The 26,396-nt window shown below is 31.5% G+C and overlaps 1 protein-coding gene across 6 annotated transcripts in view; it reads left to right on the plus strand.

Annotated features, from left to right (window-relative positions):
• Positions 1-26,396, plus strand: part of Tbck (TBC1 domain containing kinase) — a 236,481-nt gene that overhangs the window by 108,805 nt on the left and 101,280 nt on the right. For all 6 annotated transcript variants that reach the window (XM_058583784.1, XM_046458939.2, XM_046458941.2 and 3 more), the window contains 2 exons: positions 16,519-16,555; positions 17,528-17,689. In XM_058583784.1, the coding sequence (XP_058439767.1) occupies positions 16,519-16,555; positions 17,528-17,689 (199 nt within the window). The remainder of the gene's footprint in view (positions 1-16,518; positions 16,556-17,527; positions 17,690-26,396) is intronic.

Genomic DNA, 26,396 nt, shown 5'->3' on the forward strand with positions numbered 1-26,396 from the left:
GATATTGGTCAAAAATGGTAAAAGACATGTTAGGCAAACATTAACCAAAAAGAAATATGTGCAGTAATATTAATTCAAATAAGTTTTTTTAAAAGAGAACACAAAATAGACTCACTCATAAATGAAATTTGATATATGATAGAGGTGCCTTTATAAATCAATTAGAAAAGAAAACATTAATAAATAAAATGGTTCTGATACAATTGGGTAACTATGTATGGTAAGGGGTGTGAACCAAAGGCTAACCTCTTACCACAAATAAAAAAAATAAGTTATAGGTCTACAATATAGAACACCTAAATAAGAAGCATCAGATTTATCATATCTGTTTAGGAAACAATTTTTATTTACTTTGTAGAAAATATATGAATTTAAAAAGAGAATTGAGTAATACAAAGGGGTCTTGCTAATATTGGTAATATATTATTCTGGTTTAAAACATTTTTGAAACAAAATTAGCAGAATGTTAATGTGTATTAAATCTGAAATGACGGTACTTTAATGTTTTTAAAATGTGCTGCTATGCAGATAGTGAATTATTTGGTAATTCAATACTTTTCATATAATGTACTTATTTTGTTAATGACCCACTCCTAAAATGGAGACTTTTCATGTAATTTCTTAGAAAAACTCTTTACTCTAGTAGTAGTATAATGAAAGTAATATCAATTTATATTTGTAGTGTGATTAGTGATTGAGACATTTGTAGATCATGAGGAATTGGAGATGGAAATGTATAGCACATGGCAAAATGCTGACCATCCCTGATGTCCAGCTTCTGGTTTCTAATAGTAAACCTCTAATCATGGGACAATAAAATGCCTCTATGTATATTGCTAAAAAGTTGCCCTACAGATATTCCCAAATCCCCTCTATGTAATGATTCTGTTATGACTGAGAATCCCTAGAATAAACAAAGAGAAATCAGGGGAAAGAGAATATATCTTAATCTATAGGAAATTCCTCTGTCTACAGTGATTTTCACTTCACAGAAAGTGGCAATTGAAACTTATTTAGTAAAGAAAGCTAAAATGGTAACTTAAAGATTTTTTTTTTTTGAGGAGGCTATTTCCCCACCTTTGTAGATAATATAAAAATGTTAGAGGCAATTTTAAAATTTAATTTTGTAGACATTTGATATTTTTACTGTGGAGATTGTTGAAAATGAGTGGTGGTGGAAGGGGTGTGATAAAATACAGAATGTTTTTAACATTTATCAGTCAGATCTTTTTAGTTGCAGTAATTAGTTTTATATGCAGCATCTTTTTGTTTCTTCTCTTACATTATTTTCTTTAGTATTTTACCTTTAAAATAATTGTTGAGGAATCTCTGTGCCTCTAACAATATAGGTGAGGATTCATCAAGAGGAAGCGCTTGCAGGCACATAAAGAAGAGTACTACTTACATATGGGATCTAATGTTGATCTCATAGAGGTTGAAAGTGGAATGGTGGTCATCAGAAGCTGGGAGGAGGAGTGGGAAGGGGTGAGGTTAATAAGAGTTGATCAATGGGTACTAAGTTATAATTAGGAGAAGAAAATCCTCTTGTGGTATTTCACAGTAGAGAGATAGTAGATAATGACAATGTACTGTACATTTAAAAAAAAACAGAAAAGGATTTTGAATGTTTTTACAAAAACATATGATAAATGTTTGAGGAAATATTTAAACTTATTTAGCCATTACTCAAAGTATATGGGTGTGTGTGTGTGTATACCCATTAATATGTATAATTTTATGTTTTTATGTATAAGTTAAAAGTAATTTTAGTTTTAAAAATAAAAATTAAAAAGGCAGTGATTTGAGTAGGCATTGTGTCAAAAAAAAAAAAAAAAAAGAGGAAGCGTTTGATAATAAGTTCCTAGACTAAGTTTCCTACTCAAGAACTAATCCTATCAAAGTAAGCCCTCATTAATTTTCCATCATTGAAATTCAGGCTTCCATTGCAGGAAAGATTATGATTTCTGGCTCCTTTCCATTTGCTGTGGGTCACAGAACTCTGAACACTAAGCACTGCTGAAGCTTAAATAGCTAGGAATATTTTATACTGATGTGATGCTTAGATTATATGTCATGGTAGTTATGTGATTTACATATAAATAGAGTAATGTGTATTTGGCAAAATTGGGGCCATAGCAATTTTTATCATTTTTGTCTTGATGTGTTTTTGCTTCTGGAAATATACCAGGCATTTAAAATGAGAACAGTAAAGTATGCTTCCTCATTCTTAAGAGAACTATTTCTGAAATATAGAATAGCATTCAGCTTGCAAATTATAAAAATTTGTCAGGTGGCCATTAAGAGAATGATAAGGACTGTATATCAGTACTACAAATACCTTTTAAGCCTGTATTCTCAGTTAAAGCTAACAAATTCAGCGATTTGCTGGAAAAATTTGGCAGAGCTGCATTCTGAAAAGATGCTTTTACTATGACTAATTTCTTCTTTCCTTAAAAACTTATTCTATTATTTTCAAAATTTTTATTCAGCTAGATTTATACTTAAAGGTAAAAGGACTACTTGGAAATATTTGTTCATTGGTTCATTCATTTGTTGCTGGCCTTTGTGTTGTTGCTTCAAAAATAATTAGATTTTATCTATAAAGGATAGTATTGACAATAAGTTTTTCATATTTAATCCAGATATGGTCCAGGAAAATCCACCTTATTTGGAATATACTATGATAAAAATTTCACCAATCTATTGTAGTCCATATTCTGAGACCTGGGGTATGTGTTTTCTTGTGTGCTAGCTGCTGTGGTGTTCCTGACATTAGTTCTAACACCTAATGCCCTGAATACAAATAACATATGAAAGTCTCTTTTTAATAATAAATCTTAATTACTGTTCAGAAAGGACCCATTGAGGCCCTGGGTTTGCTCCTCAGCACCATAAATAAATAAATAAAATTGTGTCCAACTACAACTAAAAAATAAATATTAAAAAAAAAATAAAATTAGGTATATATGACAGCAGAATGCATTTTGATTCATTGTACACAATAGTGTTTTGTGGGATTTTTGGTACTAGGGATTGAACTCCTGGGCACTTGACCACTGAGCCACAACCCCAGCCCTATTTTGTATTTTATTTTTAAAGACGGGGTCTCACTGAGTTGCTTAGCACCTCGCTTTTTTCTGAAGCTGGCTTTAGACTTAATCCTCCTGTTTTTGCCATCCAAGCTGCTGGGATCACAGGCATGTGCCACCCTGCCCAAGGACCCAGATTTTGGAAACCAAAGGACCTATTAATGACCCAGGAAAGATAAAATAGTATTTTGGGTAACTTCCTGCTAAAAGGTCACACACACAAGGTAAATGTCAGTTTAATAAATCATCAACTCTACCCCCGTCCATTTCTAATCTAATGTATCCTTATAGATGACAGAAAATTGAAAGGATGCGTGGTATATTGTAGTCGTTTTCAAACTTTTTGGTCCCAGGATCCTTTCATATTCTTTATTTTAAAATCAAAATTGCAGCATTTATTTAAATACCAATGTATTATGAAATATTTATACTTCCCCTGAAAATGAAAAATGGGACTACATAATTTTTAGCCTGTATTTTATTTTTATTTGGGGACCCCAAAGAGTTTTTGTTTATGTGGATTATACCTACTAGTATTTCCTGAGATATTTTTTAAAATATTAGCATATTAATTCACTGAAAAATAATAACTTATTGAAATTAACCAAAATAACATTTTTTTTAAAAAAGAGAAAAAGCTGTTTCTCCCCCAAAATTAGAAGTAGTACTGTTTCATATTTTATACTTGTTTTAGTTAATGTAAAAGATCTAGATTCTTGTATCTGCTTCTGCATTCAATCAATTGTAATACATTATTTTGGTCAAAGTATATGAAAACTTATAGTTGTTGGCAAAGGAACTTCTCAGACAATTCTTAAGTCTTAGTTGCAATGTACATTCTTTATCAAGTAAACTTTCATGCTCTGTTACATTAAAATTCATTAGTCTCTTACACTTGGAATGGCTCTTTACCCATACACGATGTTGTAATGTTATAGGTTAGTCATATAGAATGTATTGGTTCACTGAGTTTGCAGAACTTCCAATTATGAAAACTTTCATTTTACAACATCAAAAAATCACATTCATTAATGTCATAACTAATCTCATCCAAAAAGTCATTAAGTATTGGGAAGCTGCCAAGCTTACTATGACAGATATAAGTTTTCTTGTATTCCAATCTTCATCTGTCAGCTCAAATTTTTTCTTGAAGTAACAGGCTCACTTTATTCATTTTTTGAAAAATATTGGTCAAATAGCTAAATCTAAAAAAAATCTTTTATCTGTCATTCTTTCAAGTAAAAACATCATTTCTTGAAAAAAGTATTTATTTTGCCTTATAGCTCAAATGATACTGTGTTTCGTCAAGTCAATCATTGTGTTTCGGAATATAGCACAAGTGCTTTACACTTATTCCTGTGTAATTTTACAAAAAAAAATAAATAAAAATATATTTAATAAAATTATTCATTTTTACTCCTTCAATAATGACTATAATTAGACTCTGGGACCATAGCCTTGATTTGTGCTTAGATGCCAACAGTTGGATCCATCAGTGGCTTTGCAAAATTAACACAAATGTCAGCACAGTAAAAGCAAAAAATAACTTAGTATTCTTATGAAAATAGTTTGAAATGATAGACCCATGATTTAAGAAAGCTGATATAGAGGTAAACTCTCAGACCCTGGGCCATATGGGCCAGTGGCCTAAATCCTGGTTTTTCAATGTACCAATTATGAAACCTTAATTTCTCTTACCCACAATTCTCTTACTATAAATGTAGATTATAATAAATTTTCCCTCATAGAATTACTGTAATGATTAAATTATATAAAACATGTAAATTGTTCCAAACAATTCTTGGCACATAGCAAGTGTAAACTGGTTAACTATTATTTGTATTATTTTTTATTATTATTTTTTCACAGTACTGGTGATTGACCCCAAGAGCCATTCTACCACTGATTTTGTGATGGGGTCTTAACCACATTGCCTAAACCGAGCTCAAACTTGTGATCCCCCTGCCTCAGCCTCCTGAGGATTTCTGAAATTGCAGGCGTGTACCACCACGACTACCTTATTTACTGCTATTAGATTCTGTTGTATTATTGCTTTGGTTTATTCATGGTTTTTACACTTAGAAGAGGATTATATTTCAAGCTATGATAGATATATTACTTTGCTGCATCAGTTAATGAATAGTCTACCAGGGGAGTGTGGTACTGTAATAGTAAAGACTCATTTGTTTGAATTGGCGAGATTTCCTGCCACTTTGAATTTTAACCTTTTTATTGATTTAACTTAAAGATCATTTTAAGTCTCCAAGAAAAAAAGTGCTACATGGCATCTCTTAAAGTCTTTCTTTTATTTAAAATAAATTAAAATTAATTGTGTTTGAAAATTTTGAAGTTTTTCAGTATTCAGTGAAGTAATGAAAAGTTGCTCTGGAAGTACAGCTGTCCTTTCCAAAATGATAGTGTAAATTTAAAAAAACATTAACTTACCCAAGATTATAGTTTTTTAGTTCAAAACTGTAAGCCAAACAACAGTGAATAGTGAAAAGTATGTTTATGTAGTTACTTATTTTTCTACTTTTTTTTTCTTATCTAGGGAGATCATGACAAAAGATATAACTAATATAACCTTATGTATGGGGGAGACATTAACCATTTACTTATTAATTATTTTATATGTTTCATTCATTTTTTAATAATTTATAGAAGTAGAGTGAAGACATATTAAAAAACAACTATTAAATATTTTGGTAAATTTAAGAATAGCAAACCCAAAATTTTATTTTGTGTTTCTCATTTTGGAAGTATAAAAATATGACTTGTGCAGTGTGCCTTGAACTTACTGTTTAACTGTCATGCATATACCTAGAGGGTATCCATGATGTTAATACCAATTCCAGATTTCAAATACCTCCCTAATGGGTTCTATCTTATTTCTGGTTCTTCTTGCATGTGTATGGTCAATACACAGTCATCAAAACAAAACACTAAAAGATCTCATAACTTCACTGGAGAACAGCTGTCTTTTTCTTTTTATTAAAGTGTTATAGTTGTACATAACAGTTGCATTCATCCTAACAAACTCATATATTCATGGAAATCAATTTCAGTTCATGATCCCCACCCCCTTTTTAGCTATCTTTTTTTGTTCTACAATTGTAAAAAATTTTTTTTAGATTTATTAGGAAAAGTTAAAATCATAAGTGGAATGTCTTTTTAAAAACTTCCTATACCACGTGTTCTAATTACTTTGTAAACATATCTACCTATGGCATTTGCCCACTAAAATTGTATCAAACAAATATTAGTGCACAACTATCATTAAAAAAAATAGAAGATTACTCTGATACATTCTTTTAGCAAAATATCATGGTCCAGGTTCTTGTTGCAAAATATTGTTATGAATTCCTAGCCATTGATGATTGACCTGAATGAAAATTTTGTATTTACTCATTGTTTTTTTCTGATTCCCATGGTAAGGGAATTCACCAAAGATCATTTGAGCACTGAAAGTTTGAAATTTCACTTATGTGATATGTGACCAATTTTATCATTTCTCTGGAGTCTATAGTATTGCTGCATGTCTCATTGCATTCATCTTCTCACTGGTCCACTAATTGTGAATAATTTTTCTTTGTCAATTTTCTTCTCTTTAATAATAAGGGTGGAAAATGAAAAATTCTGAATTCTCATTTGTGTTCAGTGAAAGGTTTTTTATATAAAAAGCCTATAATTTACATCTTATTGAAAAGAATGCAATACTTTGGATAGCACAAAAATAAAAATGAAAGATGGTAGTAATGATTTATTTCAGTATTGTTCCATCAGGTATGGTCTGAATATGCTTTATTCTCACTAAAACTCATGTTAGGGCTTAGTTCTTAAATGTGGCAGTATCAGGAGGTGGTATTTAATAGTAAGTTTTTAGGTCATGGAGTACCACCCTCATTAATGGATTGTTTTTCTTGAAACATTATTAATTCTCTTAATACTAGATTGGATCTCATGAGAGTGAGTTAGGTCCCTCATGATTGGATTATCTCTTACAGGAGCCGGTTGTTATAAAGCAAGCTGGATTATCCCTTTGGTCTGTCTTTTCCTCACTTGGTGCTGGCTACTCTTACAAATGCTACTGCCATGTGATGTCATCCACAGTGTTATGACACAACAAAATACCCTATCCAGATATATCTTTCTTGAACTTTCTTGCCTCTAGAACTGTGTGTTAAACAAACCACTGTATAACTTAGTCTGTGGTATTTTGTTATAGCACCACAAGATGGACTAAGACAATTCCAAAGGAACTCAGCAGTTCCATTATTATTCTGTTTTTTAATGCATAAATAGAACAATTGATTCATAATAATAAAATAATTCCTACTTGTATAAAATGGCAAAATATTTCACAGTATAGGAAAAATAAAATCACTAACATTTCAATAACATACTTATAGATTTATAGAAGGATCCATTAGATCTATATGATAGTTGTTCTCTCTAAAGTAACAAAATATTAATCAGCACTAGTAGTTAGAACTACTCAAATCTCAAAAACTAAAATTGGATCTCATTTTTCCTGAGAATTGAGATATTACAGTTAGTGTAGATTTTATGTAAAGGTAATCAACTGACCTCCTCATTCTGTATTCCTTCACAGACTAACACTTAACCTTTAGCTGGAAGCTGGATCATTCAAAGGTGAATAATAATCAGGAATGAGCCAGCATGGTGAACTGAAGGAGCACAAAGATATTTGAAAATATTATATTAATAATATTAATAATAGCTTTTTTTGTTGCTAGGAATTGAACCCAGGTCCTTGTGCATGTGAGGCAAGCACTCTACCAACTGAGTTATATCCCTAGCCCTAATAATAGCTTTTTAAAAGAGTAAAAACCAGAATAAAGTATAAACCCAGTCAATGACATAATGAATAGATTTGAGGAAATCTACATAGTAAAATGAAAAAGTACAAAAATATATAATAATAATCTCAGAAAAGATTTCACAGCAACACTCAGTGCAGAATTGTGTATAAAATTTTGAGAGAAAGAAAGTTGACTAAAGAATTGCATAGGAGCTAAATATAGTGTAGCAAGCATAAATGTAGCAGACAGCATTCTTAAGAAGATAAGAATTAAGGGAATACAACCCCAAGAGCTTTTATTAGAGAATATGAACACAAAAATGTATGTCAAAATTCAGCCAAGAAGATGAATAAAATTAAAAATTCAAGGAACTTGTTGAAAGACTAGGGTTAACCATTAAGCCCATTTAAATGTAACATTGATCTAGGCTCGATGACACAAACCTATAATCCTAGCCACAAGTTAAAGGGCACTCTGTGCAATTTAGCAAGACCCTGTCTCAAAATAATAAATAAAAAGAATCCAGACTATAGCTCAGTAGTAAAATGTCTCTGGGACTTCAATTCCCAGTACCAAAAATAAAATAAGCCTGAGATTGAACAATTATGTTACGTTTACAGTATAGAATGTAAATGTCATAAAATTATATCAAAATATTTTATGTAAATTGAATTATTAGAAACCAGAGAAGAGGCCCAACATATAACTGTATAAATTTTATATTTTACAACAGTTAATATATGATACTTATTCTTGAAAAATGTAATTCAGAAGTTTTTCATTCCTTTTTTTATGATTCTTAATTTGATCTTTCAGAAATTATCTTTTATGACAAATAAATTAAGTATTTTTCTGTTTTATTTCTATTTTTTAAGTATGGGTACACCTAATGTTATGAACCTCATAAAATAGCAAGTGTAATATGATCCAGGCTTTCTAGAATTTTTTTATTCATTTACAATTTTAGCTATATGTGCATAGGAATATATATCAATGCTTTTTATATTATTTTGACTGTTAGATTTTGAGGACTTTGAAAATGGTGTGTTTTTTTGTAAATATAGTATATTTCATTTATTTCAGAAACTTCTGTGGTATCACTTCCTTGGAATAATCTGAGGCTATAATTACAAAACAGACTTATTGAATATTTGGGGAGTGATTTACCCAAATTTTATATTAATAATAGATAACATAGAAAAATACTTACAAGCCAACTTGCTTTAGTCTTTACAACCACCTTTATATAGTGCAAAGAATAGCAGACTGGTAATAAGAAGTCCTGGATTCTGTTTCCTACTTTATAATATATACCTGTGACCTTGGTCAAAGTGACCTGCTTCAAGCCTTAGATGACTCGCCGATAAATAGGGAAAAATAAATAACACCAATCTTGACAAACCACAGAACTTTTGCGTGACTCAGATAAGTTGAAGTAGATGAAAATGTTTTATAAAACAATGGTAATAATGCAATGTGAGAAAACAGGTTAATTAAGAAGAGAAGACAATCTAAGAAGTTTCAAGTCTTGAACCAGACAAATGACCAGGTTAAAAAAATTGCATTTTAACACTGGAGGATCTGCCATCAATAACCTACTGAAGAATAATACCACATGACTTAATTTTCTGATTTTGAGAAAGTGGGGGAACACATATCCTAGAAATTCTCTGATTCAATAATCTTATATTCAAACCTTTGCAGATTCAAGAACCTTAAGTCAACAGGGCAATTAATATGCCAGGAGCTGTGTTCCATTATCCTTTATTTTTGTTTGTCCTTTCATACATATGATTCAAATGTTTGTATTTCTTTTTATCTGACATAGCACTAGCATAATAGTTTTCATACAAGCCTGTAGTAAAATTGATTGTCTTATTTTAGCAATAAGTCATCTTTTGCTTCAATATTACTATTCCCAAAAATATCTGAACATAATTGTTTTTCTTTTAAATATTACTTTTAGTCATGCATGGGCACAATATCTTTATTTTGTTTGTTTATTTTTATGTGGTGCTGAGGATCAAACCCAGGGTCTTACACGTGCAAGGTGAGTGCTCTACCGCTGAGCCACAACCCCAGCCCCCATAATTGTTTTTCTATTTAAAAAATTCCAAAGAGTTAGTTTGTGAATCTACAGTTTTCTTATAGATTTATAATTCTCACCATCTGACTATTATACCTTTATTGGTGATTATGAAAATGAAGGTAGGTCTCCCTGAGCCCCGCCAAGATTCTTAAAAAAATAAGGAACAGGGAGTAATGTTAATTAGGGAGAGCCGCTTAGTACTGCTTTTGCCTATACTAGGCTTTTTTTTTTGCTTACATGAAACCCATTCTCATTCTGTTGAACGTATCCTGATATAGCACAAAACACCATCTTTCTTCATTGTTAAAAAGAGAATGCTTTTTGAAAATGAGTGGTTCGGTGGAATAATACAAACATTTTATGGAACATTTTCTTATTTTTTTCAGAATTTCCTTTTTTGTTAACCCATGTCATACATATAGCCAAGAAGACAACAGTAAGTCAGATATAGAGCAAATAAAGAGTCCTATAAATTTGGAAAGTAAAAGGACTATTTTATGTAAACATACTTAAAATATTGTGAACTCAGTAGTTGAGAGGGGAATTAATTCTAAGAACTAGTAGGACTGTAAATATTAACTTGTCCTCCTTAGGCTATGCCTTACAAATCTACCTCAACCTGTGTAATAGTGTTTGGCAGTCTCTTTTCCTTCCATTCCTTTTAATTTCAACACACCATATATGTATCTGTTATTAGATTGCTATATGAGTTTACCTTAAAAATTTGGATTGTTGAAATACTTTACTATTTGTTATGACAATGATAAAATCATAACTCCTGTACTTAAGTGTGATATAGACCACATCCTCTACCAGTTTTAGATCCCTTAATTGATCGTTAAAACTGTCCTAAAGGTTCAAGTAGGTACCTGATCATGAAGTCCAGGATTTTAATATTTCAAGAAAATATAGGATGATATAAACTAAAACCTGCTCATTTTTAGGCATCCTTTTCTTGAATATTTGGATATACATTGCAAGTCATAAAACTTATGATCAATATGTATTTTATAGGGAAGGCATATTATAATTTAAATATAAAAATTCATCTAACTAGAGGTAAACAGAAAATATCATGAAATATGGAGATAGAATGTCAATTAGAAGGAACTCCTTTGTAATAATAAAACATGTATATATGTGTATTAAACATATATGTGTGTATGTATGTGCGTGTGTGTGTGTCAACAGTGAAAGTCCATTATGTTTATAATTTTCAAAACCTATTTGACAAAATCATTTGCTCTGAGTCACCTAGAGTTTATATTTTAAGAAATATTTCCTATTTCATTTTTTATTTTTATAGACTTTCAGGTCATTGACTGTAATTTTCTCCTTTTCAAAATCAAGATAATGAACCCCCACTTTTGCGTTTCTTATTGATAAATCTGAAGTTTACATTGCCAGACCATGTGGAAAGACCTCATGAAATGCTAAACATAGCTGTTCTTGCTCGCTATTGCTAGGGGGCAGTATTTACTTAGCTGACTATACAGATAAGCACTAGCCAAAACATACATATGTAATTTCATGATCTGAGAAAATACTTAGAGCATGTATGATTTCTTTTCATTTTCAGTTTCCAACTTTTATGAGGAAATAGCTAAAATATCTCTAGCTTTATGAAAGCCATATGTATTTTATATTTGTAATCAAATTTTTAAATATTTATTTGCTTTTTTGAAAAATTAAAACCTGACTTGTATTCAAAATTATCTTATTTTACTGTCATTTTTTTCTATATCAGATAACATTATGAAATTGTACCAATACCTTTAGAAATTAAGGCAAAAATATCAATATTTTTCAATTAAGATTTTAAAAGTAATATAGAAAGAATAAATAACAGGTATTACAATCTCACAGATTGCCATTTTTTAACCTGAATTTAATTGGTAAGAGATGACTAGAACTGACTTGTCAAAATTAGAATTGAAGTGCTTATTTCCTGATTCCAATCCTTGGCTGTTTTTACTAATATGTGATGGCCTAAATATTAGTGTACACTTCATTTGGTATACTACAGGAAAAATATTGGTATGATAGAACAGGAGAATGAAGTGATCACAGTTTTATTTCTAGAAAGGTAAATTTGTCTGAAGGAAATATTGAAGTAGTTAGAAATTGAAAGTAGGATAATACTTATGAAACATTTGCCGTAGTTGATAAAGAAGGAATGATAATCAAAACAAGGGTGGTTCAGTATGAAGGGATAGAAACAACAGATTGAGAAGATCTTGTAGAAATAACACCTATGGGATTTGATAGGAAATACTTTAAAATTAAGTTTATTCAACCTAAGTGACTGGAATGATAGGTGCTAATAGAAAGACAAGGCCATTTGGGAGTGACCATGAGTATAGTATCTTGGATGTAGTTAAGTTATATCGAAAACAACTTCATCTTTTCAAGGCCTCCTCTTAAGTTTTATTAGATGATACTAGAGCATCATAATTTGTGAGCATAGTTTTATGCTATTACTAAGACAATACTTTCTGAGTACTCTGTACAGTGCTTTGTTTATTGCAGGCATTTGGTTTGGTTTGGTTTGGTTTCAGTTTGGGTTTTAGTTTTTTATTTTTCTTTGTGAACTGGCCTGTGTAAAAAGAAACTACCTTGGCTTTATATGAGTCTGGCAATTTTTGCCTCTGATCATTTTAAATAGGTCCCCACTTTATGTAGTTTCCTTATATAGATGTCTTTTTTGGTATTCAACAGTTTTTGAGGGGAACCCTATGCAATTCTGGAGCTTTCTCTCTAAACAGCTTTCTTCTGTCTAAAATTATGAAGATTCTAGCCACCTTGACTTCCTCACTCTCCCAACTCTGCCTCCTTAGCTCAGGACAACCATCAAGCTCTTCCTGGCTTTTTCCTTCCTCTAATGGCCTAAAAACTCTTTGCAGAATGTCAGTAAGCTGACATTCTGGACAGTTATAGGTTTCATTTCATGTATTTCCTCTCTCAGGCATTACTCTACATGCTAATATCCTAGATCTTCAAATTGTTGTTTCATATATTCTAATTTGTATGCATTTCAAGTGGGAGGGTAGATCCGATTCCTATTCCATCTTGTTCAGAAGCACAATCCCTCTATAGAGCTTGATGAAGTTAATAATTGCAGAGGATAGAATGGGGTGAAAGATACTATTAGTTAATTGCCGAACTAATTTGGCAAATATTCTTAGTGACAATTGGCTTTCCTCAAAACAATAGCAAATAATATAATTGATGTTATGTTTATAAAAGGAAGATTGAATAATAGTGATGAAACTAATCTCTTTTAATTTTTTAATTTAAATTTTAATCAAAGGTGAAGATTTAGGGTGAATAATTTGTATTTTGTTAGATATTACTGTTTTCTACAGTTCATACTTGTTACTATGAAGACATGTATGTCTTTCCCTTTTTGAATTTGTAATGTCTCTAAAAAGAACTATCTACATTCAACTTGTGTAAATGATGATGTGGAGATCAATAGCCTTTATTTACAATAATACTTATGTTTTAATGAATTATATAATTGAATAGTTATTGACTGGCATTTTGATAGCATAGGTACTCTATTGTGTGCAATGTAAAGACAATATGCAACTCTACTCATAAATTTATAATTAATGGATACCAAAAGAATATTTATTTAAGCTCTATAGGAAGTCCAAGTCTTTGTTTAATAGTATCCTGTATTTACTCACACAGTAAAATAAACTTCATGCTTTTTTAGATTTTTCTGCAAATTATTTTTGGTTTTTAAAACTTGCTAGTGACAGTCCTAGTTTGCGACCGATCAAGCTATATAACTCCTTGGTATTTATCCTAAGGAATTAAAGTTCACAATGACACATGCATACCCGTGTTTATAGCAGCACAATTCACATTTGCCAAACCATAAAACCAGCCTAGGTGTATAGCAGCACAATTCACATTTGCCAAACCATAAAACCAGCCTAGGTGACTAAGAGCAGGGGAAGATGAAATAAGACATCATCTCAAACCATGAAATAGAAAAGAAGGGGTGAATATGTAGAAGAATGAAACTAGACCCGTATCTCTCACCCTGCATAAAAATCAACTCAATGGATCCAAGACCTAGGAATTAGAACAGAAATTATGCAACTCTTAGAAGAAAATAGAGGTTCAACACTCTAGCATATAAGTACAGGCAACAACTTTCTCGAAAGAATCCCTACAGTTCCGGAAATAATGCCATAAGTTAATAAGTGGATGGCATCAAATTAAAAAGCTTCTGCACAGCAAAGTAAACACTTAGGAATGTGAATAGAGAACCTCCAGACTAAGAAATCTAGCTACTCTTCTTTTAGTTCTCTAATATCTAGAATATATAAAAAATTCAAAAATTTCACACCAAAAACTCATATAACCCACTATTTGACCTAGCTATTCCCCTTCTCAGACTATACCCAAAATACCTAAAAAGAGCATACTACAGGGACACAGCTACATTCAATGTTCATAACACAGTTCACCATAGCTAGATTGTGGAACCAACCTAGATGCCCTTCAATAGATGAATGGATAAAAAAATGTGGCATTTATACACAATGGAATATTATGCAGCACTAAAAAATAACAAGATCATGGCATTTGCAGGGAAATGGATGGCATTAGAGCAGATTATGCTAAGTGAAGTTAGCCAATCCCTAAAAAACAAATGCCAAAAGTCTTCTCTGATATAAGGGAGGTGACTCAAAGCAGAGTAGGGAGGAAGAGCATGAGAAGAAGATTACCATTAAACAGGGAAGAGAGGTGGGAGGGAATGGGAGGGAGAAGGGGAATTGCATGGAGGATGGAAGGAGATCCTCATCGTTATACAAAATACATATACGATGGTGTGAGGGGGAAGGGGAAAAAAGAGAGAAAAGTGTCACAGTAGATTGGGTAGAGAGAGGGGAGGGGAGGGGAGGGGAGGAGAGGGAGGGATAGAGAGGATAGCAGAATACAACAGACACTAGTATTGCTGTATGTATATACATGGCTGTATAACCAATGTGATCCTGCAATCTGTACACATGGAAAAATGAGAATTCACACCCTGTTTCTATCAAATGTATGATATGTCAAGATCATTGTATTGTCTTGAGCAACTAAAAAAAAAAAAAGAAATGGGCAAATGAATAAAATAGACACTTCTCAAAAGAAGAAATACAAATGGCCAACACATATATGAAAAATGTTCAATATCATTAGCAATTAGGGAAATGCAAATCAAAACTACACTGAGATTTTATCTCACACCAGTCAGGATGGCAGTCATCAAGAATACAAATAATAAATGCTGGAATGGGTGTGGAGAAAAAGGAACACTCTTACTCTGTTGGTAGGATTGTAAATTCGTACAACCACTCTGGAAATCAATGTTTAGGTTCCTCAAAAGATAGGCAAGGAACCATCATGTGACCCAGCTATATGACTCCTAGGTATTTATCCTAAAGAATTAAGATTATCACACTACAATGATACATGCATGTTTGTAGCAGCACGATTCACATTTGCCAAACTATGGAACTAGCTTAGGTATTCAAATGATTACCTTATAATCTGACAGTGGGTGAATGGATAAAGAAAATGTGATACACACACACACACACACACACACACACAATGGAGTTTTATTCCGCCATAAAGAAAAATGAAAATAGGTGGAACTAGAGACCATTATGTTCTATGAAATAAGTCAACTCAGAGGGTCAAAGGTCTTGTTTTCTCTCATGGGGAAGCTAGAGAGAAAAAGGAAAAGAAAGGTGGTGGGGACTCTCAGGAAAATCAAAGGGATTAAGTGGGGGTAGGTGAGAAGGGAGAGGAAAGTTGAGGGATTGATATTGGCCAAATTATATTGTTATATTGTATGCATGTATGATTATGTAAGAACAAATCCCATCATTATATACAACTGTAGTGCTCCAATAAAATGTATGCAGGAGAAAAGAAGGGGTTAATTTACTTTTCCTCTACCTTTGTTCTATTTAGTCCCTAAATAGATTGGATGATGCCCACTCAGACTGGGAAGATGATATATTTTATTTGGTGCACTGATTCAAATGATTACCTTATCTGGAAACACCATCAGTGACACACCCCAAAATATTATTTAATCATATACCTGAGTGGTCTGATCTAATCACTTTGCCACATAAGTTTTAACTATTACAAGAATCTTTAAAATCTCAGGGGTATTTTTGTGTAACTGAAAAGCGTACCTTTAAAAATAACATACTAGTATTGCACTTGAGTTAGCTATGATCTGGAGGGTATCCTCTGATCAAATGAAGGTATTCTGTGAATGATTCCTGAAGAAGTCATCTGTATTTGTAATATAGACAGATATTACAAAATAAAGTATTTGTGGCAATAATTATAGTTACCTGCATTCTTTTTTTATTTTAATCAATGGAATAGACCAAAACAGAATTTTTTTAACCATTCAGTTTAGTTTATTGGCAATCATTCTAATTTTGTCTTTCATTTCTTCTTTATCCATCCCCTGTACTCCTGCTCATAGCTCTATGCCATCCCTTGGTTCCTCACCATGTTTACTCGTAAGTATTATTTTTCCTCTTTTAGAATTGTATTAGCAAAAATACAGTTTTATTCTTCCCTGACATTTTATATTTGCAATAATATTAAGCAAATTTAATATGCATCCCCTATGTGGTTCTTGCATGATAAAGGTGAGTATAAAATAATTCCAATTGTTCTGACCCCTGAACATTAAAATGAGAATTGTATAGGTTGAAAATTTATTTTATATTTCATGGTATTCATTCAAGCTTTTCCCCCTTTGAAAACAGTATTTAACATCAATTATGAGGTTTATCTAAAGGTATCAGGGCTATATTTTACAACCAAATTAGGCTTAATTTCTAGAGATTCTATAATAACTCAGTTTTATTTTCTAAACTAGGAGGACTCCTAGAAATTAAGCAGATTATGTGAATGTTGTACTTTACTTTTAAATATTAATACAGTGAACATCCTTACTTAAATATGGTACACGTGATAAATGGAATAATATTTGGAATAGATCTGTATGCATGGGCCTGAGAAGATATCCACAATATTATTAAATGAAAAAAGGAGTTATAAAAATAGAAGACTGTTAAAAGGATATTTTTGATGAATATTTAATAGAGCAGGTGTTTATAATGCATAATGGAGATGTAACCTTACTGTATATAAAACAATTTTAAGGTTTATCTACATAAATAAACTTGTATAAATAATATAACGAATTCTGGGGAGAAATGTTATGAATTGTACATATATACCAATATTGATAAGTTAGAAAATGTCATCTATTTGACTGATATGATAATTAATTAATTTAAGGAGACCTTAGGAAGCTATAAGGTGACAAAACTAAATAAACATTTTATAAAAACGGTTTGTAATATTAGCTCCTAAAGAATAGTTTGGACCATAAAATAATACTGATATATCTAGTCAAGCAGGTTATTATTGTTGTTTATTTTAATTTTTAACTTAATTAATTTTTAAAAATCATTCTACAGATGTATTTCCACTGCACAAAATTTTCCACCTCTGGGATACTTTACTACTTGGAAATTCCTCTTTCCCATTCTGTATTGGAGTAGCAATTCTTCAGCAACTGCGGGACCGGCTTTTGGCTAATGGTTTTAATGAATGCATTCTTCTCTTCTCTGATTTACCAGGTAGAGGTCTAAATAAATGGAATAACTAAATGTAATTTAATTGTAAAATAATGAGATATTTTTAAGCCATTGTTTTATTTAGCATTTTTGTAGCTGTGACCAAAAGACCTGACAATAACAATTTTAAGGAGGAAAAATTTATGAGCGAGAGAGAAAGAAACTTTGCCCTTCAGGGTACAAATCAAACTTCAGTGGAATTCTGTCATATCATACAAGATAGTAAGTTAAGTTGTATAGCGTATTCCCAAGTGAGGAGTTTGTAAATCTAGGGGTTGAATACTTAAATGTAGACAAATGGATAGCAACTATACATTTGATGCTGTGGTTTAAAAAAAGAAAAAGAAAAAAAAAACTAACTTGGCTTTGAGGATGTAAGTAAATTTGTGAAAGTGGGGTAAAAAAGCTATTTTTGCAGAAATTGAAATATTTTTAGGTAGAAAAATTCTACTTTTTTCACAGTATTTCTTTGACTCCATTCCTTCTGCTTTTTGCTTTGCTGTCCTTCATATTTTCAGACAAGCACAAGTTACTACTGATAATAAACACACTTTAAATTACATAAGAAATAAATTTGCCTGAAAACCAAATAAATAGAGAAAGGTACTCTAAAGCTATCTGTATTAAGCCTCGAAAGGAATAAGAAACCTGCTTCCTATCTGCTTTTTATTTTTAGTGGATGATCTGTGTTTCATTCTGTATTATCTGTCTGTTGAAAATCTTCATCTTTTGGGGGGAAAATAGTAACAAAATGCCTTGGGGTAATTTAAAACTTTTCCTTTCTCCTGCCCCCAAAGCTAAAAATATCACCATCAGCTAATTTATCAAATTTTAATTAAAGTGTATTATTTCATATGTAAACAAATAATAGTTTAGTTCTTTAATTTTTTTCTGGGAAATTTTTTATGAAAATTGTCGAGTTTTTGTTATTGTGTTGTTTATTTTTGCTTTTGAACAGGAACAGAGAAGCTAGTTTCATAACCTAAGAATACTGTCTGTACCCTACAGATGTTTTCTTGTCATTCTCAACTTGCCAAAGTAAATAGAAGTTGATTGATTAGGATTAAAAGAATTTTTCTGGTCAGTTATAAAAATATGTATATTGAAAATGCTGATTTTGCATTTTGAAATAAAGCAAATTTAATGCCTTTCCTATTTCGTTTATAAGTATTTCCATTAAACACCAGTGAAGAAATCTGTTTTAATTTTTTATAGACAAATTAGTGGTAACCCTGCTTGCCCACTAAAAATATTATTTCTGAAATAATAAAACTATATACATTTGTTATAACTGAATAATTGAGAAAGTATCTCTCTTCCTTAACCTTTGAAAATAGGACACCTTCTTTGTACGTGAATTACCCTGATCCACAATGCCATTATTCTGGTCATTGTATATGATTCCTATTAGGGGAGAGAGAGGCTTCTAAGAAAAAATATGACCTCTTTCAAAAAGCATAAAGGTTTTCATTGCAAACTTGGTCTTTAAGTATATCTGTGTTTTGTTTTAATCACAGTGCATTTATTTGAGATAGCATTCTCAGGTAGGTTTTCAAAGTTGTCTTTTTTTTTTCTTACCCTCAACAATTCTTGAAGGAATTTGGAAGTGACCAGGGGAAATCTAAAAAACTGAATCTGGAGTAACCTTTTGCACACTAACATCTCAAAGTTTTAGATGATGTAAATGTAGAACATATGTGAAACAGATACGCTGTTTTTCTAGTCTACCAAGAAAGGACCAATAGGCTAACTGTATATTTCACTTCCAATTATTGAGACAGACTTTTTAGATAAAGTAAGGCTAAGATTAAGCATTAATTTGAACTCAGTAAATATGTTATGCTTTACTGAACTCCTACTTATCTGAGTTTAAATAATCAGTAAACAGAACAAATTTAACTCTGTTCTTTACTAAAGGAGATTGACAATCCACTGTACAAAATGTGTATTGACACTAATATAACAAAAAACAAAAAACACCATCCAGTTGGGAACCTTGTGAACATGATAGTCATCTTTTTTAGTTCTTAATAGTCTAGTTGTTAAGAGCATGAAATATGCAGTGATATCACCTAGGCTCAGATCCTGCCTCTACTACTTTCACCAGTGCAACCTTAGAGAAATGACTTAATCCTTTCATCTTTGATTATATGAGAATGATAATAATAAGTATTCTATGCATAGATTGTTGTATTAAGTCAGTATATCTAAAAAACTATATAAGTGACTATTATCATTAAGTCACTGTTGTTATAATTTTCCTCACTTTTTTCGTTCTAAATAACATACTTTCCTATTGGTAGTATAAATGAAGCAATTTCCCCAGTTGTCTTTTGTATAAATTAATGATCACACAGATTTGTTAGCAAAATCTAATGAAGAATTACCTGAAAAATCAAATAAGCTTTTAATGTTAAGTACACATTATTAGTAAGAAGACTATCTCTTTTCCTTGCTTATAGACAGCACAGTATAGTCAATAGAGAACCCAGGCTTGGGAGTCTAGACTGACATGGGTTTGAGTGTTGATTCCACCATTCACTACCTGTGTAAATTGGGAAACTGAGTGGGGTACTGCTGCTGAGAGAATATGGTCTATAGGGTGAGATAGGTATGAATTCATATCCCAGATATGACACATATTAGCCAGGGAAACTCTAAAATGTTATTGATTCTCATTGGAAACAAAAGTCCTGTACGTTGCAAAATTTTCAGTAAATGTTAGACGATAATATCTACTTTAGAGTTTTTGTGAGAACTAAAGATAATATATATAATGCAACTGGCAAAAAAACCTGATAGGCATATACACAAGTATTTTTAAGTATATGTAGCATTTAACATTTTAAATTTGTTAGGAATATATAACATAAAATTATACTTAAGTTCCATGTCCATTCGTCCTCCTTTTCTTCATTGAATACTACCTCTTTAATTTTTGTAGGGGAAACTCAGCAGAAAATCACAGTTCTTTTGAACAAAAATTGTTGCATTGTAGAAGGTGATATATTGTGATTTTACATTCCAAGAAAGCACAAACAATGCTAGAAATTTTTCCTGAATGCTCTTGACATGTATTGGTATGTGTGCCATGCTTGTACTAGAACGGATTACTTTGAGATTGGTACATTTAACATTGCTTGAACAGGGGTGCTTTACCACTGAACTGTATCCTTAGCCCTTTTAATTGTTTTATTTAAGACAGGGTTTTGATTGCTTAGGGCATCACTAATTTGTTGAGGCTGGCCTCAAATTTGTGATCCTCATGCCTCGTCTTACTGACTTGCTGGGATTACAGGCATGTGCCACCATGCTCAGCTATGGCAGGATATTTTGGGAGAAATACTTGGCTTTTCATACCACCATCTAATAATGGATTTTGGCTGCTGCCTTTAAGAGAGTAGTTTCCAAGGTTACCACTTTTTAAACTCAGTTACAATATGGGGTTTCCCAGTCTTTGTTCTCTCTCTCTGATATTCTGCTATAGTACCCCCTTTGGCTTTTAAATTTTTCTTTGGAGATATATCCATGCAGTTTTGAAAATGAGAATAATATCTAAGTAAAACCAAAAGGATAATAATTTGAGTGGATTTCTGACAACTGAGATGTTTAAATGCTTTTTGTTTTATTGTTTTGTTTTATATTCCTTTGTACAGTTGTGTATCAATTGAACATATCAATAACGATGCATCCCTGATTATTTTCCTTTTTTAAAATACATGACAATAGTGGAATGCATTACACTCATTATTACTCATATACAGCACAATTTTTCATAACTCTGTATATAAAGTATGTTCACACCAAATTATGCCATTATACGTGTACTCCTTTTTTTGCATTACAATTCTTAATACACATATATTCCACAATTTTTCATAACTCTGTTTGTATGTAAGGTATGTTGACAACAAATTCAAATCTTCATACATGTATTTTGTATATGATGACCATCACATTCCACCATCCTTGCTAATCCCCAGAGGTTATACAAAAAAAACTGATTATTTTCAAAGACAGAAATATTTAGAGGCAGGAATATTTTTCTTAGAGAACTCTGTAGAAAAAATAATGGTAAATCTGTACGGAAGAAACCTTAACTTATTCTGAGATTAAAATAATGGCTTTAACATTGGGAGAAATATGCATATATAAACTGTTCAGAAGGTAATAGTATACTGAAGGAGATTTCAGCATATGAAAAGTTTCAAATCCTTTTTTATAGGAAGAAATTGGCGTTTGACTGAAAAATCTTAGTTGTGTAGTGATTTTTCAATTAGAGAAGCTTAATTTAATAGAAAAGTTTTGAATGAAATTTAAGCATTTTAGTATCACCTACATACTTTGTAATATGATTTAATTTTCAACAAAAACATGAAAAATATTAGTACCATCTCACTATTTTCACTAGTTCAGAAAGTAGTATATGTGTTGTGGAATTATAGGTGGATAGGTAAAGGTGTTTATATTGATTAAAGTCAATTGTATAATCTAGTCTTACTCAAAATCCCATTGATTTTAAGGCAGTTCTGGTGATTCTTGTGCTAGGGAAGGGGAGAAGGATGATACCTATTCTTGGTTATAAGTTCTCATGGACCTCTAGCAGGTGATTGGTGAAATCAAGACTTAATCTATTTTCCTTCCTTGTATTTAACCAGATAGCAATATTAAGGAGTTCCCTAGCTTCCTCATATCAGACAAAATCAGTATGCCTCATTAAATATGAATTTCAGATAATACTACTAAAATAAATATATCCCAAATGAACATTGTTTATTTGAGACTCAATTTTATTCCATCTCCTACATTTATATTTGCTACATTGGACAACCCTAATTAGGTAAGTATTAAAAAACAACTTCTAAGAAAGAAAAGATTAAAAAAAATACAGTGGAATTCAGGCATAGCATATGTTGGGGGTGGGGTGGAAATTTAGCTTGAAAATGGCAAATAATGCTCAGTTAGTATTAAAACACTTTTTAACTTTTCCATGTTGACATAAAAATTGGTAGTATATTTTCCTTTATCCACATGAATGTAATGAGATCCTAAATACCACAACTTAAGTATTTAGTTTCCTAATTTATCAGATTGTAAACATTTGATACTTTAATGTTTTGTGAGATATTCTGAGTACATGCAAATAGTTGATGGCATCTGTAACTTTCAGAATGGGAATGCATGATTGGAAAGAACTATAAACTAATTCAAAGACATACATACCAACACTGGATTTTTCTTAAATATATTATGCAGTATAATGGATAATGGATAGATGTCCTATGTTAGATATGAAATATCCTTTCAGTAATCAAATATATATATATTATATATATTACACACACACACACACACACACCATAAGAAATATTTAGTTCAGGACTTAGCAACATAAAAAGGAGGAGGAGAACATAGATACAGTAGGTATTTATTTATTCACTAAGTTCTCTTTATTATTCATTAATTGCTGTTCTTTCATTGTTACTGCCTGTGGGAATAAATTTCAAAATGCAGTGTTTATTTACAATAACTATCAAAAAACATTAACATTAAACAATGACAACCCTCTGATTTTACAGTGAATGGCATTTTTTTTTAAGTTTGTCTGGCTTACTTCCAATCTATAGAGGTGATATATCCCCCACATGTATACTTACATGAGTATACACACATATAACTTTATTCACCCTAATATGCATGACAAGCTCCTTGAGTCATAAGGACAGAGCCATACGGAGCTGTCCCCCCATTGCTGGTTACATAGATTTGTTCTTTTGTAGAAAGAAGTCAGTTGCAATCCCAAGAAGTTGAGCTCTTAGTAAGAGCAGAGACCTGGAGCCGACAGTTACAACATGAAACATGGAGACCTCCCCAACTTCCCAAGGACCAGTCTTTTTATTTTTCCCCATTTATTTTTTAGTTGTAGTTTGACACAATACATTTATTTTATTCATTTATATGTGATAAAATATAAGGATCAAACCCAGGGCCTCACACATGCTAGGTGAGCATTCTACCACTGAGCCACAACCCCAGCCCACTCAAGGACCAGTCTTAAGACCCTCTCTTCCCAGGGGTTGAGTTCTAAGAAAACATGGAAGGGACTGATGGGAGTTCTCCCACCTCCATGCAACGAAGAAACCCTCTTTCCTACATTTTCCAGAGTCTGGCAGCATATCCATTTGCTCTCCTCCGTTAAGAAGGCTTCGTATAATTTCATAAGCTGTGGAACCCAGTGAAATAAACCTTGTTGGTTCTGTCTTCCTCTATGAGAGGAATAAATTCCATAGGGAAAAATTTCAACATTATGTAGTATAATATTAAAAGACCCTCCTTTGAATTTACTTATAAATGGTACAATAGTAGAATGAAGCTTATCAATTCAAGACTGAAAGGACTTATACAACATTATGAATAACAAGCACTCAGGAGATGTTATTATGCTTGTTTTAGACTTTAAAAAATGAGGTGCTGTTAATTTTATTCTTTCTGTTACACTTTGTCATTACATTGATCGAATCTGATTAAGCACCCATTTTTTTCAGCATACTCTATTCAGTAGAAATAAAATAAATTTAGTTGTAGTTTCAGCTATTCAAGCTGGTTTCTCTACTAAATTTCTCTTACTAAAAGTTTATTTTCTAGTAAATAGTTAATTTTTTATGTTTATAAGCAAGTATTTATAAATAGGTATAGATACTCCATACAAGTATCAAGTAATTTCATCTTCTAAGTCTTAAGTACAGCATAAACATTCCTGCCCTTAGCATCTCATTAATGGTAGGTACTATTAAAACACTTAAATAAGTGAACAGAAACCATATTTTCCACATATTTTTAAAGTTTCCTGGCTTATCTATTTTCTATTCCTCTCTCTTAGTATTTGCCGTCCATTCCTGAACTAAATATTAATGGTTAAACCTCAAATGAATAAGCTCAAATTTCAAAGTTTATACAAATTTAAGGGTTTTAAATGATTAACTTTTTAATTGTTAAGTATTCTCACTTTATATCAAGAAATATAGTAGATAATAAAAAAATCATGTGTAAAAGTTTTATATTTATACTGATTTTTTTCCTCTGTATATATTTTGATACATAAGACAAGAATCTAGTGGCTTCTAAATTATTTTCTGCTTTATCTCTTATGTAACACAGAGGTTGAGAGAATATATATACATATGTAGATTTAAAATTTTTTTTTTTTACTTGTCAATGGATCTTATTTTATTTACTTATATGTGGTGCTGAGAATTGAACAACCTCAGCCCCAGAGAATATATTTTTGCTCTGAAAATATAAGGTTTGTGGCTCAGTGGTAGAGCACTTGCCTAGTACATTTCGGGTTCTGGGTTCGATCCTAGCACCACATAAAAATAAAATAAAGATATTATGTCCAACTACAACTAAAACAAAATATTTAAAAATATATAAGTAATATAATATTACTATTATTTGAGGTAAAGCATTTTATTTGGGCAAAGGCATAATATAATTGTGAAGTTTTAGTTAAAAAAATTCATATATTCATCTAAAGCAGCAGAAATATATTCATGACTTGTTTAATGTCGTAAGAAGGCATAATATCAGTGCTAAAATGGCTTGTTACAATCATCAGTTGAATGCACAATTGACTGTTATAATTTTCCACTATTCAGTATTTACCTTAATAAAGCAAAAAAGCTTTCAAGTAAATGTTCTTGCACCAGAGCCTTGGCCAAGTGAATGTATATTATTTATTTCCCAAGTTTCAAAAGTATTTAAAAAGATTTTTAACTGTAAAATTGAGAACTATTTGTTCATTTAGGGATAAATATAAATGAAATAGGATTACAATACTATTTGTGTATAATCTCCCAATTGTAAACAGTGGCTCGATTTTTTTTAAATCTATAAACTTGAGTCAAATATAACTGACTATAGCCAGTGGGCTACTGATTTGTGACTTCTTTGTTTGAAAAGAGAAATGACTGGCAGACTTTACTAGACAGAGGGAAGAAAGCACTGAAAAGCCCCAAACAACAAACTGATGGAAGTCCTTTTGAGAAGGTGACTAGAAAAGAGGATGGAGAGTACAGACAAAAAAGGAGCATACAGCATCCTGCTCAAGATATTTAAATATATAGATATAGATATTTGGTTTCAATTCAATGTCCCTGAAATAATGAAATGTATTGTTGAAAATAGCATCACTTACCAAAATAGGAATGAATGGCTATATTGATATTTGTGGAACATTCTTGTGTACAGTCCTGTAAAGGAGCTCCATCTTGGGTTAAACAAAGCATTTTTTAACGTAAGTGATACTAGTAGTAATCCATATTTTTTTCCTGGCTCATAGCCTGCTGTAGTGTAAAGAATTGTTCTGGTGAAAGTTACCCTTGCAGCACACAGTTGTTTAGTGGAAGTTTCAAATTGTAAATTCTATAAGAATGATGCCATTTTACCTTAAGCTGAGAGTACATTAATTATTCACACTTAATGCTTGTAAGTATGTGATGTCCATGGATGTACATCTTGGATTTGCAAAAGCACAGTCATAACAGAAATTAAATGTGGAGATTTTATCTATGGCCCTCTCCCCATCCACCTGTAAAAGCTGGATATTAACATTAGATGATATATTATTTAGACAATATATTAAATTCTCTTGAATTGAAAGGTGGCTAAAGATAAATGAGAAAGTAGTTGGTTTGGTTTTATTTACATG

The sequence above is a fragment of the Marmota monax genome, unplaced genomic scaffold, assembly GCF_021218885.2.
Source record: "Marmota monax isolate L192 unplaced genomic scaffold, Marmota_monax_Labrador192_F-V1.1 WCK01_AAM20220418_F8-fsc00002, whole genome shotgun sequence".
NCBI lineage: Eukaryota > Metazoa > Chordata > Mammalia > Rodentia > Sciuridae > Marmota > Marmota monax.